Below are 15,467 nucleotides of genomic sequence, written 5' to 3'. Positions count from 1 at the left end.
ATTTATGTATGTATTTAATTAACTTATGTATTTAATCCTTATTGGCATATGTATTAGTGAGAATATAATGTCATATATGCAGAAATAATAAATAATTTCAAAATAATTATTTTAGAAATTTTAGAAATTTTTTAGATGGTCTATTATTAATTTTTAAGTTTGATTAAAATTTATTAAATGTTACTCAAGTTAAATATTATATGAACATTATCTCATGATAGTTATTTGTTTTGAATAATTAACAAAATTAGGATTAATTGCTTTAAAAAAATTGCCACTAAGAGCCACATTCCTAATTACCTATATATTACACATCCAATGCAGATAAAAATATATATTAATGAAAAAATAATTACAATCCTTAAAAAGTGCATATCCATAATTTATCTTGTAATAGGTTAAACACCAAGAGGTCAAAATGGGTAAGCACTTTATTTAAAATAAATAAACATATACTGAAGCATCAAAAATGATATTTTTATTATACGTTATATAAACAATTATGTAGAACAGTTAATTTAATTAAAATTACTGTTTAAATAAAATTACTTTTTATAAGTCGGCATCGTACAATTATAATTATCTTCTCCACCATGAATTGTTGTAGTATGAGGAGTAAGTAAATGACCGCTTTGAGTAAAGCATTTTTTACATGCCGATGGATCACATGAATATGGAGGTTTCTTGTTTGCATGAATTCGCATGTGCTTTGTTAATGAACCATTTACAGGAAATGACTTTAGACAAACCTCACATGAAAACAACTTTTCTCTTGCATGAGATGATCTCATGTGAGTTATAAGCTGCTGGTTTAAAGTAAATGCCTTTAAACAAACCTCACATGAGAATGGTTTCTCACCAGTATGAGATCTCATGTGCACTTTTAGATTGCCATTGGTGGAGAATGATTTTAGACAGACTTCACATGAAAATGGTTTTTCTCCAGTGTGAGACCTCATATGGGTGATAAGTTGTTGGTTTAGAGTAAACGATTTTAAACAGACCTCACATGAAAAGGGCTTCTCTCCAGTATGAGACCTCATGTGCACTTTCAAATTTCCATTGGTGGAAAAGGATTTTACACAAACCTCACAGGAAAATGGCTTCTCTCCAGTGTGAGACCTTAAGTGAGTAATTAATTGTTGGTTAAGAGTGAACGATTTAAGACAGACCTCACAAGAAAATGGCTTCTCTCCCGTGTGAGACCCCATGGTCACTTTCAAATTTTCATTGGTAAAGAAGGGTTCAAGACAGAGTTGACATGAATATGGCTTATCTTCTGTATGAGACCTCATGCACTGAAAAAAAAAATAAAGTTATGAATTTTATTGTATACTTTTTGAATTTTTTTTATTTAACGTTATTAAGTTCATATAATTGTTAATATAAAATATAAATGATATTAACAATAATAACTTGTTGAATATATTTTGATATTCATATATCTTGTACATACAACAAATATAACATATTATAAAGCATATATACATACTAAAATACAATATCTGTAATAATGAATTAAAAAAAAAAACAAATGAGCCAATATTATTTTAATTCATACAGAAGAAGTTATATTTTAAAATAAGTACCTCTATTGGTTCCAAAATTAATTTGTAATGTTTTGTGGTATTATAAATGAAGACATGATGGAACTCAATATTTTGTCTAATGAAAAAAGAGCAATGAAGTATGTACCAATAACATTTTTTGAAGTGGAACGCTCTTTTAGTAGATATAAATCATTGTTAAGACCAAATCATCATAATTTTAATTTTGAAAATTTAAGAGAATATAAGGTTTGTCATAGTTTTCATTTAAATTGATCAAAAATTATATAGAATTGTATTTTAATTTAACACAATTACATATTTTTAAATTCTTTTATTCCATATTTTGTTTTTTATTGTCTACTATTTACTAATTTTAAATACATAAGTGTGTACATATTTTTATTTTTTTATTATATATAAATCCCAGCATTATAACTATTTAATAGCTTATTATATGAATAATACCTAAACAAAATAAAAATCAACTTAGCAAAGATGTAGAAATTCAATTGTTTAAACATATCATAAATATATTTAATATATAAACAGAATTATTTATTTATACTTTATATATTTTTATTCAAAGACAATTATAGTTAATCATTTAAATTTAATATAAAATTTAAGTAAATTTAAAATATTTCGAAACAAAAAATAATAGATTGGTACTATTTTATTAAGATTTTTTTCAAAATTATATTTAAAGTTCGAATTAGTTTAAAAATATATACTAAAATATCAGTTTACGTTGTGCAATCAATATACATTAGATATAGTGTTATTAAATAAATTAAACCAATTATTCAGTGAATAAACTTCTCCTTTATTTATTAAATATAAAATTAACAATTCTTAAAATAAAATTAAAATAATTCGAAATAATGAAACTACAACTAATCGGGACTTGAATATTGAAAAGAAACGTTAAATAAAAATGTAATAAAAAAAAAATCAATGAAGTCAACAAATTATCAGAAAGAAATGCTAAACATGTACAAGGTTTTGTTAATATATTAAATCACATTATAGATTAGTAATATCAGTATCAAGTTCTATTTAAAAACAATTCTACGGTAATAAGAATATATCAAGTTTGCAAATCGAAATGCATGCAACAGATCAAGTTCCCACTAAGTACTTACGTTCGATTTGATTATTAAAATCTAAAGAACAAAAAGTTGAGAGAAACATAAAAAAGAATAGCTTTAACGATCGACATTGCAACAAATATCTGATATCATGTTATTAAATGGAATCGGACAATAAATAGTGAACTTACGTATTAAGTACATAATACGACTAACGAATATCATGACTACTGTGGCGGGAGCTGTTAAAACGCATAACCATTGCAATAGACGAGGTGAGAACAATGATAAATGTAGATCAACGTAACAGTAATGAATCATAATGTAACTGGGTGTGCAAAAATCATCTTTACCATTTCTCTCGAGGATCATAATGAAATGCGATTCGTATTGTACATGGCTTGGCAGTCCGACTCCGTGGACACAGTAACACATACGAATATCGTAGAACACGTCTCGCACGGTGCTGACGTCGATACGTACAAAACACACTCGAGTTTCGGAGGACGCGTACGCGTTCAGGCGACGGTCCGATTAAGCCGAAGGGACTGCACGACGGGCGCGAAGTGCAAGTGTAACGAATAACGGACAATGACGAGATAATAAATTATTATTACTATTATTATTATTATTATTACTAAGCGTAACAATATTATTATATTGTATATTTATGATGATACACGGCACGATCGTATGATAACGGTTATCGGCTGTGGGAGACACGGTGCGTTTTTCGTTTTTTCCTCGGACCACGTACGCCGTCGAGAAACGAACGGAACGCTACGGCGTCGTTGTCGTGACGGTTGCTGATGTCGCCGTTACCGAAAACTGTCACTCGCGATGGTTGAGCCGCAGCGGACGCATGGAAACGGTCGGTTGGGCGGCCGGTATGCATACGCGACGTGGTGCGAAAAAGTCAATAATAATAATGGTCTTTCGGACCCGTCGGAGTGGGAACGGAGACGGGCTAGGTCGCTGCGGCCATGATTACGTCGCGTTGTCGCTGCTGTTACCGCGGCGGTAAGCCCAACCATTACCACCGCCACGGACGTTGTATATTCACGTTATCCGTGCACGCCATAATTGTCCGTTCACCCGTTTTTTATGTTTTGTTACGCACGTGCGCGCTCTTATGTCGTATCTCGTTATAATTATTAAAATTATTATTATTATTATTATTATTATTATTTCAGCACCCGTGCAGTTCTTTTATTCCACCCACCACTCCCCCCTGGCCGTGTTACAATTTGCCAACCTGGTTTGTTCCGCCGCGACGCTCCGTATGTTCCTCGTTCACCACGTCACAAACTGGTACGACCTCACATCTGACATGTGGTTACTCGTTATCACGCTTGCTTATCAAGCAACGCCGAACAGATTAGTACACTCGATAGACGCTGCTGAGAACGGTACGATTCTACGACTGACAATATCGAACAATTGGCCACGGTTTAATTATAATAATATTTATTGCACTACTGTTATTTTAATAATTATTATTTTTAAACCAATTAACGATTCGTTAATTCGTTAACTTCCGACTTACTGCAATGATAAACGCGATCGGTGGCCGACTCGATTGGCAGGGCGAAGTGGTAATCGTCACCCTCACTATTATTATACTACTATTAACCCTCACCACTCTCACTTCAATAATTTTTGTTGAGTCTAATAATTGCACCGGAGGACAGACGAGTTCGACGCCTTGATTTCCGTCTTATTATTGAATCAGTAACATCGAGAGTTACTTAACACTAGGCGTCAAGACATTGCACGTCGGTTGATTGATCTATCTGTTCTCTGGGACATGCGAATCCTTAAACAATTGGAAACCAAGATTACGAGGCCATTTGTTAACACTAAAATAATTAAATTCACAATCTATTTCGGAAACAATTATTTTTACTCTCCTCAGATTTGGACTTGATTTAAATAAAATTATTGGTCAAGCATAAGTCCGACACGGAAACAGGCGACATATAACTGGCCATGTGAAAAACATGGATTTTCAAGATTGATATCACAAACACTTAGCGACTGCCCTTGAGATTTATTTATCGACATTTCAAATGCTAGCCTTACTAGAAATTGCAATCGTATAAAGTCGAATGGCATGTCGTTCGAAATCAAAGAAATCCGTGGAATCAAAACGTCTTTGTTTTTGTACTTCCCTTTTAAAATTGTGGCTTCGATAACGTTGTTCATTAATTTCTTCACCAAAAGTCGGGTGCCATTTCAAAGACATGAAAAACTTAGTAGGCAATATCCAGTATTCAGACAATGAGTCAACAGGTATTTTGCCATTACCAATGTCGAGAAATTGTTTGGAAAAAACTTTTCCTGTTTGGTCATTTTGCAATTCAACTCGCAAGTTGATATTTAATTTGAGCATTTCAACGTGTTTCCATAAAATTGATGACTTTAAACATGCGTTAAGTTCGTCGACTGGCGTAGATCGTGATATTACTGGTAGTATTTTGCAAAAATCATCTGCCATTAAAATCATTGCAACATCAAACCGGTTTTTGTACTTTCGTAAATCTTACAAAGTGCGGTCTAATGCTTCCAAAGATATCTTGTGTGCCATTGTGCACTCATCCTAAACTATTAATTTGCTCTGCTGCAACATTGGCCATCGCAGAATTTCTCGAAAGGTTGCAAGTTGGTGTTTCATTTATTTGCATGTTCAATGGCAACTTTAACTTGAGTGCAGAATGAGCTGTTCGACCGCCTTCCAACAACGTAGCTGCAATACCTGACGAAGCAAGTGCAAGTGCGATACAATTTTGTGATCGAATCAAAATCAATGATATTAAAAAGTCCCAGTCCTACCTGAAGCATATAAGTAAAAAAAATCTGCCAGGTACATCTTTCACTACTTTCATTAGCGTATCGTAGGCATATTTTTGTTGGTCATTTAAAAGACTAACGTTTCTTAGAACTGTTTCTTTTAATGCCTTGGAATCATATATGGTTTCGCGTCCCAACTCTTGATTAAATGCGCTGTGCGTTGGACGACTGGGCGTTGTCATTCCTAATTGTATTAATTCTTTGTTGGTGAACATCAAACATGTCTTCAATTAAAATTAATGCTTCATTGTACATTTCTTCGTTAATTTGCAAATTTGCATTTGATGTTCTAAGACGCTTCTGATGTAATATATCTTCGGCCACGTGATCTTTATATTTAGTCCATAAATCAATCGGTGTTGAAGGAAAGCATGTATACAAAATTATGGAAAACAATGTTCGTATTTGCTTAGCATTTGTCGGAATCACAACATCCTCGAGTGTGTGGTTCCAATGAGTGTCATTCTTTAGCAATTTCAAAAGTTGACATGATTCTCTGTATGTGCCGTACAATACACCATCAACAGTTCGCAGATATTGGAATGATATTAGGCCACAAATATTGACTAACAATAAACGCAAATAAAAACACTCATCTTGGCTGAGATTGACTGTAAAGTCGTCCTAGTGTATTGATGGAAAATACTTGAGGGTTACTTGGAACAGGCTGTCGTTATTTCCGTCGTTAAAATTTCTTTAACGATTGATTTCAGGTATAATATCATGGCATTTTGGAATAAAGAAGTGTTCTAGCAAAGTAATAATTCTGGCATATTTCAAAGAAGCTGCCCAATGTCGTGAATGGTGGCCTCTCAACTCGTTGTAATACCTTTTCCGCTGTAAAGTACACCCTTTGACCATTTTTCAGATGTACGGTCAAGCGAACTACAGTGGGGTATCTTTCATGTATTGGAAACGAAAAAAAACACTTCATCGCCTCGTTACTACTAACATATCGTCCCATTTGAAAATGAGTAATCTCATCGTTTGAATTATCAGCATCAATTCCAAACACAGCCTTGTCTAACTACCTTTGTTCACGTAATTAAAGATATATCTTATCGATTTTATGGAATGGTAATATTCAACATTTATATGTACTTTAAATGTTTTCGAGAGTAACGGAGAAAACAGAAAAACCCAACGTTTATCAACTTCAATTTCTAGCTGATTCACTTTACTAATGTTTACCTTCCGTTGTCATCAGTGGATCGCCGGCGATATTGTGGATAACCATCAATTACACTAATAGTTTCTACTACTAATTGTTTTGAATAGCGTTTTGAATATTTTGCATCAACCATACACGAAAAATTATTCCACAGGGATTATGAATCATATATTTTATAATAATTTTATGTAAAAATGGATCTTCATCATTATCGGGAATTTCCGTAGATATCACATCGTCGATTTCATTCAGTCTTATCCTCTCTACCTACCAAATGAGAATGTGTGCATGTGGTAATTCGAGTTTTTGACACTCGACTGAATACATCCAATGTATCATGTGCGTCTTGCCGAATACGATATTTTGACGAAATTAATAATGTAATAATTCTTTGACGATATTTGCAGCACACATTGTGTCAATTCTATGTTAAACGTCAAAATGTTACATTAATAAAGTTTATATTGTCCAAAGCGCTTGTATTAGATTAGAAATAATTTTATATGGTGGTTAAGTATTCTTAAATTTTCTAATTTTCCGTGCAATTTTTAATTTTTTCTTTCATAAAAACCTTTTTATTTAATTTCCTGACAATAACAAACACAACAAAAAAATAATTAGCGAAATTGGTCCAGCCATTCTACAAACACGTAATGACGCGACCAAGGGAAATAGGGAATCATTTTTATGTATATAATATACAGCGGTGTATTGGTAAATATATTTGTGGTTATACGCACTAAAATATATATGGATATTAATCCTAAAATAAATTTTCTTGCTTCGCTCAACAATTTTTTTCTTTCGATAAGTTCGAAAAAAATTAATTTATCCTTTGTAACTACACTATTATTATATTATTATATTATTATATTATAATCAACGCCGGACGGCTTTTACAAAATTACAGACAAGAAGTACATAGATAACAGTAAAAAAAAAACATATACAATATATATAAGACGCGTAACTTATACTAATTTATATTAGAGAGAAGAAAAAGAATTAGTAAGTAAGTAAAACCAAAAAAAAAAAAAAACAACATGGTGTAAGTTATGTGAAAATGAAAAAATAAAAATAAAAAATGTGAGCCTTCGTACTTCATGTGGCTTAGTAGTCTATATGATTATTTGCATTATGCATCATCCTTATAAGTGGGGCATTCCTGGAGAAGTTCGATTTATTGGTGGGTATATAAAAATTACACTGAAGCCTAGTGTTACTAGGAATACGAAAGCTAAGTTCTCCAAGTAGTCTTGGGGTTACATGTTTATAACTTCTATTAACACTAAAATATAATACCACAAGATACATTTGCATCGCGTTTTAAATTAAGAACCATAGGCTGAATGTTCACACTTTATACTATTTTATTCAATGTTATTCAAAATACATTAAACACAGTGTACACTATAATCTTCAACAGCTAAATATTTCAATTAATTTCATGGTTCATAACAATTTTTTCCAATGAACTATTAAATTATTATTAATTTTTTTGTTTTCGAGTTATTTTAGAAGCGCATACCCGTAAAATAATATTTTATATTAGGTAATACGCCTAAAATCGAAAATCTGCTGATTTGAATACGCCGTATACCCGCGTATACGTACCAATACACTCCTGATAATATACTTAGATAAAATCAAACCTTGGCATTTTAACAATTTAATTAGTTAAAAGTTAAGTTAATTTAACTTACTAAATTAACTTATTTCATTACTATCATAATAAATTAAATTAACTTATTAAATTAACTCATTTTCTTATAGATTAACTTCAAATTAACGTATTATTTTTTCATTTATCCAAATTACGTTAGTTTTGATTTTCAAGATCAGAAAAATATTTTTGTGAAATAATAACTGCATTCGATAACAGGTGCACATATATTAACTATGCGTGGAATTTTGTACAAGCCACAAGTAACTACAAACGAGTAATCGTGCTTTAAGAAATATGAAATGATCATCAAATTAATTAACAAAAATAAGTCTTATAATGTAGAAATATTTCAAGTATATAATAATTATTGATAAATATGATTCGAGACGATGTATAAGTAAAAAATTATTAATTATTATTGTATTTTATGAGTTCAAGAGTGAGATCAGATTAATAGAATAGTAGAAAAAAATAATACTCAAGTAAAATGTATTACTTATTTAAGTTCGAGTTACTTATATTTTATTATTCAATTATTTTCGGGTAATCAGTATTTTATAAGTACTCGTTATTACAAATCAGTTTTAGTCAGTGGCGTAGCCAGGATTTTTAAATGGGGGGGGGGGGCTAACCACTTTTTTTTGAATAAGTAAGGTAAGAGAGGATATGAGAATTCACCCTTAACCCCCCACCATCTACCACTAAGTTTCTAAACGTAATTCAAGCATTTTAGTATAGTTTTAAAAATATTTATTAATATATAATTTATAATTATAATAATAATAATTTTGGTTTCAGTGTTCAGTCACTTGCTCCACTCTGACAGCTGCATTCTCTTAGGCGAATTTCTGGCAAATTCAGTTATTATTTCACTTTCATCGAATTGCTCTTTTTTATTTATATTGGCCATAGCTAACCCATTTAGTCTGTTTTCCGACATGGTGCTTCTTAAAAAAATTTGAAGCGATTAAGTGCTGGATACGTTCTTTCCGGAGTGAAAGAGGTAACTGGTAACGTGGCGAATAATTGTAAAAGTATTTAGGTCGAAGATTGGTGCGATGAGAGGGTGAATCAAGAGCAGAATTCGGTTTTGGAATAGTATTTTGACTCCATTATTGCCCCCATATGAACAGGCCAGATCTGATTGTAGATGAGGTATCATCATGGAGATCTTGGACATATATTTTAGCAGCTTTTATAATATTTTTATCGTCATACATATTTAAATTGGCCGGAATAAGTCCTTCAAGTGGCATAACATCAATAAGCCTTTGATTAAAACGAGCATTAATTTTATTAAATAGTCAAGATACATTATACATATAAACACGGTCTATGGGGGAGGCTATAGCCCCCTTAGCCCCCCCCCCTTGGCTACGCCATTGGTTTTAGTGTAGTTTGTCATATTTTTGAAACAATCGAATGCGTTTAATATATTTATATTAACTGGTTCAATTAAAACTCGATAAACACCTGAATTTTCAGTTAATACAATACCATTAAATATTCTAAAAATTAAAAATAAACTTTTAGAATAACACGTTTATTCAACAAAAATTCTTTACGTATATAACAGCATATTCATTAAGTATATTATTGTAACAGGGAAAAAAAATTAAGACTTTTACACGATTTTGAATACATTTTAAAAAAGCTATAGAAAAAATGGCAAATTTAAACAAACAAGTTAACTTGCTAGATTTTGCTGCCACGACTTCTGTAGGAACCGAACATTGGTTCAATTGGATAGTGAGATGGAATGGAAACAAGGAGGCCGGAACACAAGAGGATAACAACATCGGATCCACGGAAAACACCGTTTCCACAAGTGATAAAAGGGTGGAAGAGGTAAAAACCTTAGAATTAATTGAAAGTGCTAATATATAACATGTTTGTAACCATATACACTGGGAATGAAGACCTAATCACCTGAGCGAGATACATGTTATATATTAGCACTTTCAATTAATTATATTATAATATGCCAGAAAGTTTTTGCAAGAGTTGCAACTAATATATGTTTATATTGGGACATAAGTTCCCCTAGTTATAGAAATATGGTTACAATGCTGTATGAAACTACCAATAGCCACCACTGCGATTTAATAATGAGTTCTACTTTAATAATAAAAAAAAAATCGTACACAATGCATTTACTATAATCTATCATTGTAGGTTAGTGACGAAAATAAAAAAGAAACGGATGAACGGTTATACCCGAGAAACCTTGTTGTGGACAGCAGAACCGCGGAAACGACCGCGATATATTCAGGTAATTTCGCGAATCCTACAAATTTATTCGATAAATAATTATGCGCTGTATAATTTTAATTACTGACGGCTACGAATACTTTGTCTTCGATAAAATTAATATAAATCGAATCAATTGGGTTTTAGTTGGAGAAATCATGCTGATTCTTCGAGAGAGTTGGAGAGAGCAGTACGAAAAAATAAATGGCAATTTCAAACAGCTTAACGCCCAAGATCAGTGGACGATGAACGATGATCCATGGTTGGATCCAAAATGGAAATTTACAAGTAATATAAATTAAAAATTCTTACGTAACAACGTGTTTATAAAATATATAATTTAATTATATATATATATATATATATTATTTTGTAGTTGAGTCGAAATCTAATACAGTTTTATCTCAAGACGTATGCATGCGGGTGGACCGAAAATCGGCCAAAGAGAGAATTAATATCAACCCAGGTTGGTATATATTTTATAAAATAATGCAAAACATTGAAAATCAGTGAAATCGCATGATACCATATGAAATATTTTTCGATCGTTTAGAAACCGATAGCGGAGAAACCCTAGCTGACGACATCACAATGCCAGATCGAAAAAACGAAGAACTTAGATTTAAAAAAGGCGGAAAATGGTAGACTAAATCATTTTATTCTCGTATCTGGTCGTGTGTGTATAATTAACGGTAAATTATCGTTGATGTTAAGATATAATCGGCTTGAAGAAGTACAATTTTATCATTGCCGAAGAATTGGAAATTATGAAGGACAGGCATCGTGTAATGGAACAGAGAATAAAAGGCACAAAAAATAATCTATTTAAAAATTGCACAGTTTAAAATTAATTAAAGTCATTGTGAATAAATAATAAAATATTTTTTGTTTCGCAAATGTTAACACAGCAACTGTCCAAAATCAACACGCGAAATACGACAGGGTGGTTAAACAATATTATGATAAAGACAAATGTATGAAAACTTCGGCTAATCATTTTGATCGTATTTTAATCAAATTAAACTTGATTTAATTAATGTTTAGTCAATGAGTGGAACAGTGAAGATATGTTTTTAAAAAAAGAATTGTGGTTGCTGCGAGAAAACTTCTACATAATGGAACAGAAAATACAATCAATGGATGGTATAGAATTATTATAATATTATACTATTGATAAATTAATAATTTAAAAACTAGATACCCAGTAATAAATTGTTGGATATTTTTACCCAGACTTGATATTAAATCAAAATGTCAAGTTAAATAATATTATAGACAAATTACAAGTTTGTGCAGAAGTTTCGACATCACCGTGGAACAAAAATTGTAATCAAGTTTACATTATTCTAAATGTAAATTCCATCACTATGAGATGCATATTTGATGTAAAATTAAACTTTTAGTTGAATCAGAAGCTGTTTACAAGAAAACAAATAGTCGGATAGATAAGCTTGAAAAGATCGTGGACGCATTAAAAACCGAAAAACAGTATTTCGTTCAGACGAACAGAATGATCAATAAGAAAATCAGTAGAATTTATTTTAATTTTTAATTTTTTTTTTTTTAATGGTCAATTGTAATTAAAATTCACTCGTTCCTAGATAATATACGTAAACATTCTGTGAACAAAAAAGTTTTTAAAAAGTACAGAGGTCAAATGAAGAAGAATTTGAACGACGTCAAGAGATTTTTAAATTCTTATGAGAGTAATATGTCATTTATTTTCATAGAATTATAATCAGAATCATTAAAATATTTAACATTTAACTCTACATTGTGCATTTAAATATAACTATTATAGATATAAATAAAGTGGATACCGAAACTAACACTCGTCATAAATACAACAAATTGAAATTGAGACTGTCTATGATTGAAAGTAAGATAAGTTTATTTATAAAGGTTATGGTGAACATTAAGTTTAATTTTTACATAAATTGTATTTTCAGAAGCAGGTATGACAAATCAGACCAACGCACAAAAAATTATGCAGAATATTATGTTATTGTCTAAGCGTAAGAGGTGGAGTAGTTGAATCAATGATAGACGTTCATTACGATGATACAAAATATCAACAAGCATATTCATCTCCTTCAGTGACACCAATAACACCTTTACTACCATTAGCATCTCCATCAATACCGTCGCTATTATTATCAACCAAATTAGGACCTTCTTCTAAACATTCGACATATATAATCAATTCAGATCTATTGAAATTTATGGCCAAACAATTGAGGAAACTTGATGGTAATAATATTAGAAAAATTCCAAAGCGTTTCGATATGAAGATTTCTAGTAAGGTCACAAATAATGCTGAACAAGAGGTCGCTCTTCCATCAAAAACACCTCCACACCAAGAGTCATCTGTAGTGCCTCCAGCACCACCACTAACTCCAATGACATAAGTAGCCTGGAATCACATATTAATCCACCAGCACCATCAAAACTTCCATTAAAATTAGTAGTAACGAACTCACTTGTAGAACTTCTAGCACTACAGCCACCTCCATTAATATTTCCATCATACAATATAGACTAATGATTATTTACCTATTTATCCGTTCTCACCACCACTTTCAGCCCATTTTTTTTTTTTAATACACACAACTCAACTCTGAGCTCTTTAAGCATCAAAATCCGGTTGTAGTAAATAGTATAAAATGGCTCGTATCCCGAATAACTAAAATTGTACTTCATTTTAAAATTATTTTTATTCTATATGTGGTAAAATAAATTATACGGGTGTACATTGTAATCATCAAATCTAAACAAAAGTCAGAACTGTTTACATTGGTCTAGTGACATAAGTAAACAAATTAATAATAATTATTAACAATAACTGATAATAATCAGTTGAAACCATAATATTTCTATCGAAATTAACATTATTATTTTAAGATTCCATCTTCAGTTACTATTTTCTTTTTGTTAAGTCTTCATAAAAATCGATTCACATAACTTTGTTGATTCTAATGGAATCAAATATTAATACGATATGGTATTTTGATTCGTATGACAATATTGTTAGTAACTTATACTACCATATTTAAATATTTATTTTTAAATTAAAGATATAATTTAAATCTATAATTTATGTTGTAAATTATATCTTAAATTTAAAAATTAATACTCAAAAATATAGTTTACAATATTACCATATTATATAGTTTTAATGCTTGATTTCACCAGAATCAAAAAATTAATGTGGATCAATTTTTTATAAAGACAGCAAAAAAAAAGAATAATAACTAAGGTAAAATGTAGTTAAATTTTAGTTTAATTAACTCGATCAGTTAATATGGTTTTTACACTTTTAAATAACCAAAACCAAATACATGAATTTAAAATTTATTTAAAAAAAAAAAAAATTAAAGTAAAAAAAAGAGATTATAAGTTTTAATAAATGTTATCCTACTGAGTTTGCTTCTATGATTTTCTCAATAATTTCAAAAACATTCATTATGAAACTCAATTTTTAGAAAATCGGTTATTTAAAAAAATTATTATTATTATTATTTTGAAAAAATACTTCCGGTGTAACTGATTATTATTAATCATTATTGATATGAATGAAAATAAAACCTCTTTTTCAATAAAATAAAATTTTACCTATTCAGATTACGATCCCTCTTACATATTTTCATTGGATCTAAGCGCTTAGAGTTGTAACTAAGTGTTAAAGATGAAGGGGCAGGTGGTGGCAGGAGAAGAGACGCTAATAAACGTTTCACATTTGAGAAATTTTAAATTTTTTTTCTCAAATCAGGTGTCTATTAAAGTATCAACAAATGATTCCGAACAACCAAGTTTATGGGAAATTGTTGTATTATTTATATTTTATAATAAACAACATTTTTATTTAAAAAAGAGATTTGCAATCTGTATTTACAGTAATACAATAAGTAAATATGTTAATTAGTTAATAGGTAAATAAGTATATAGTATTTATAATCAATGATATTATGTTCGTTTGTACGTACAACTATTACAATGAATGTGTAAGGTTACAACGTGCAAAATGTAAATAAATAGTATATAAAATGTGACCAGACACTTTGAATCCCGTTGTAACTCATATGGCGCTTTATAAGGATATACAAATAGGGTCACCGACCTAATAGGCTAGACCGTGAGATCGGATCACAATAGGATTTTTTAGAAAAAATAACACACTAATCAACGAAGTTAACGTGGTATTTTTAAAATAAATAAAATTAAAAATTATATGGAGTTTTTTACTATTATGACAATAGAATAATAAAATGTAGATGATTGTCGAATTGCTTGTTACAATGTATTTTTTTATATTTTTTTAAAATTACAAATCGTTAAAAATATCGAGTTTCTTAATTCTCTGACGGTGTAAAGACAGTCGAGAAGTCTTACAGTGTTCAAGTAATTTTTGTCGTAATAGTGTGCTTCCTCCTTCCCTTCCCATCAAAAATCAAATACATGATCGGCCTCCTCCGAAATGAAAACCTATATACGCCACTGCTAGGATATCGCTCGTGACAAATATCACATCGCCAGTGAATCGCGTAATGTGCGGAGGGCCATAAAATAACCGATTACGATAATCGAATAACCGTACCGGTATTCGAGCGAATGCCCACGAACACGTTTTAGTAAATTACGTCAACGGGGTTTTCAACCGGTGTTGTGCGAAAACTCTCTTTTAACATTGACAACGAACGTTATTTCGGAATTTTATGCTAGATAATATATCGGTAATAAAAGCAGCGAGATAACCGTAGCGTGTATGTATATCACGTGGAATGTGATGCATACGAAAGTTGTTGGTTGAGTTTGGATTTTACTCTATACTCGCAGTCTGGTCGCAAATAATGGTCGTATCGGTCTACGATAAGATTCCGTTGTTTTTATGCAAT

At 30.8% G+C, this 15,467-nt stretch overlaps 2 protein-coding genes across 2 annotated transcripts; one reads left to right on the top strand and one right to left on the bottom strand.

Annotated features, from left to right (window-relative positions):
* Positions 1–509: 509 nt before the first annotated feature.
* On the bottom strand, positions 510–3,636 carry LOC112682444 (gastrula zinc finger protein XlCGF71.1-like). The gene is made up of 2 exons (XM_025553048.1): positions 2,992–3,636; positions 510–1,298 (listed from the first exon to the last, which is right to left on the bottom strand). Exons 1-2 carry the CDS (start codon positions 2,992–2,994, stop codon positions 546–548), a joined length of 756 nt encoding a protein of 251 aa, XP_025408833.1. The 5' UTR covers positions 2,995–3,636; the 3' UTR covers positions 510–545.
* A 1,561-nt stretch (positions 3,637–5,197) lies between these two features.
* Positions 5,198–12,127, top strand: LOC112682428. The gene is made up of 8 exons (XM_025553031.1): positions 5,198–5,303; positions 5,358–5,501; positions 10,025–10,173; positions 10,501–10,597; positions 10,723–10,863; positions 10,952–11,041; positions 11,620–11,718; positions 11,979–12,127. Exons 1-8 carry the CDS (start codon positions 5,198–5,200, stop codon positions 12,125–12,127), a joined length of 975 nt encoding a protein of 324 aa, XP_025408816.1.
* The last annotated feature ends 3,340 nt before the right edge of the window (positions 12,128–15,467 follow it).

The sequence above is a fragment of the Sipha flava genome, unplaced genomic scaffold, assembly GCF_003268045.1.
Source record: "Sipha flava isolate LNK unplaced genomic scaffold, YSA_version1 203_pilon_pilon, whole genome shotgun sequence".
Taxonomy (NCBI): domain Eukaryota; kingdom Metazoa; phylum Arthropoda; class Insecta; order Hemiptera; family Aphididae; genus Sipha; species Sipha flava.
This window is presented reverse-complemented; position numbering and strand designations above follow the sequence as displayed.

What these genes read in the sequence shown, in the direction of transcription:
- LOC112682428 (XM_025553031.1), top strand. Translation starts at nt 5,198, where the DNA reads ATGCTTCCAAAGATATCTTGTGTGCCATTGTGCACTCATCCTAAACTA. An exon ending in TCTCGAAAGGTTGCAAGTTG is followed by an intron (nt 5,304 to 5,357) that starts GTGTTTCATTTA and finishes GTGCAGAATGAG; the next exon opens with CTGTTCGACCGCCTTCCAAC. An exon ending in GAGAATTAATATCAACCCAG is followed by an intron (nt 11,042 to 11,619) that starts GTTGGTATATAT and finishes ATTAATGTTTAG; the next exon opens with TCAATGAGTGGAACAGTGAA.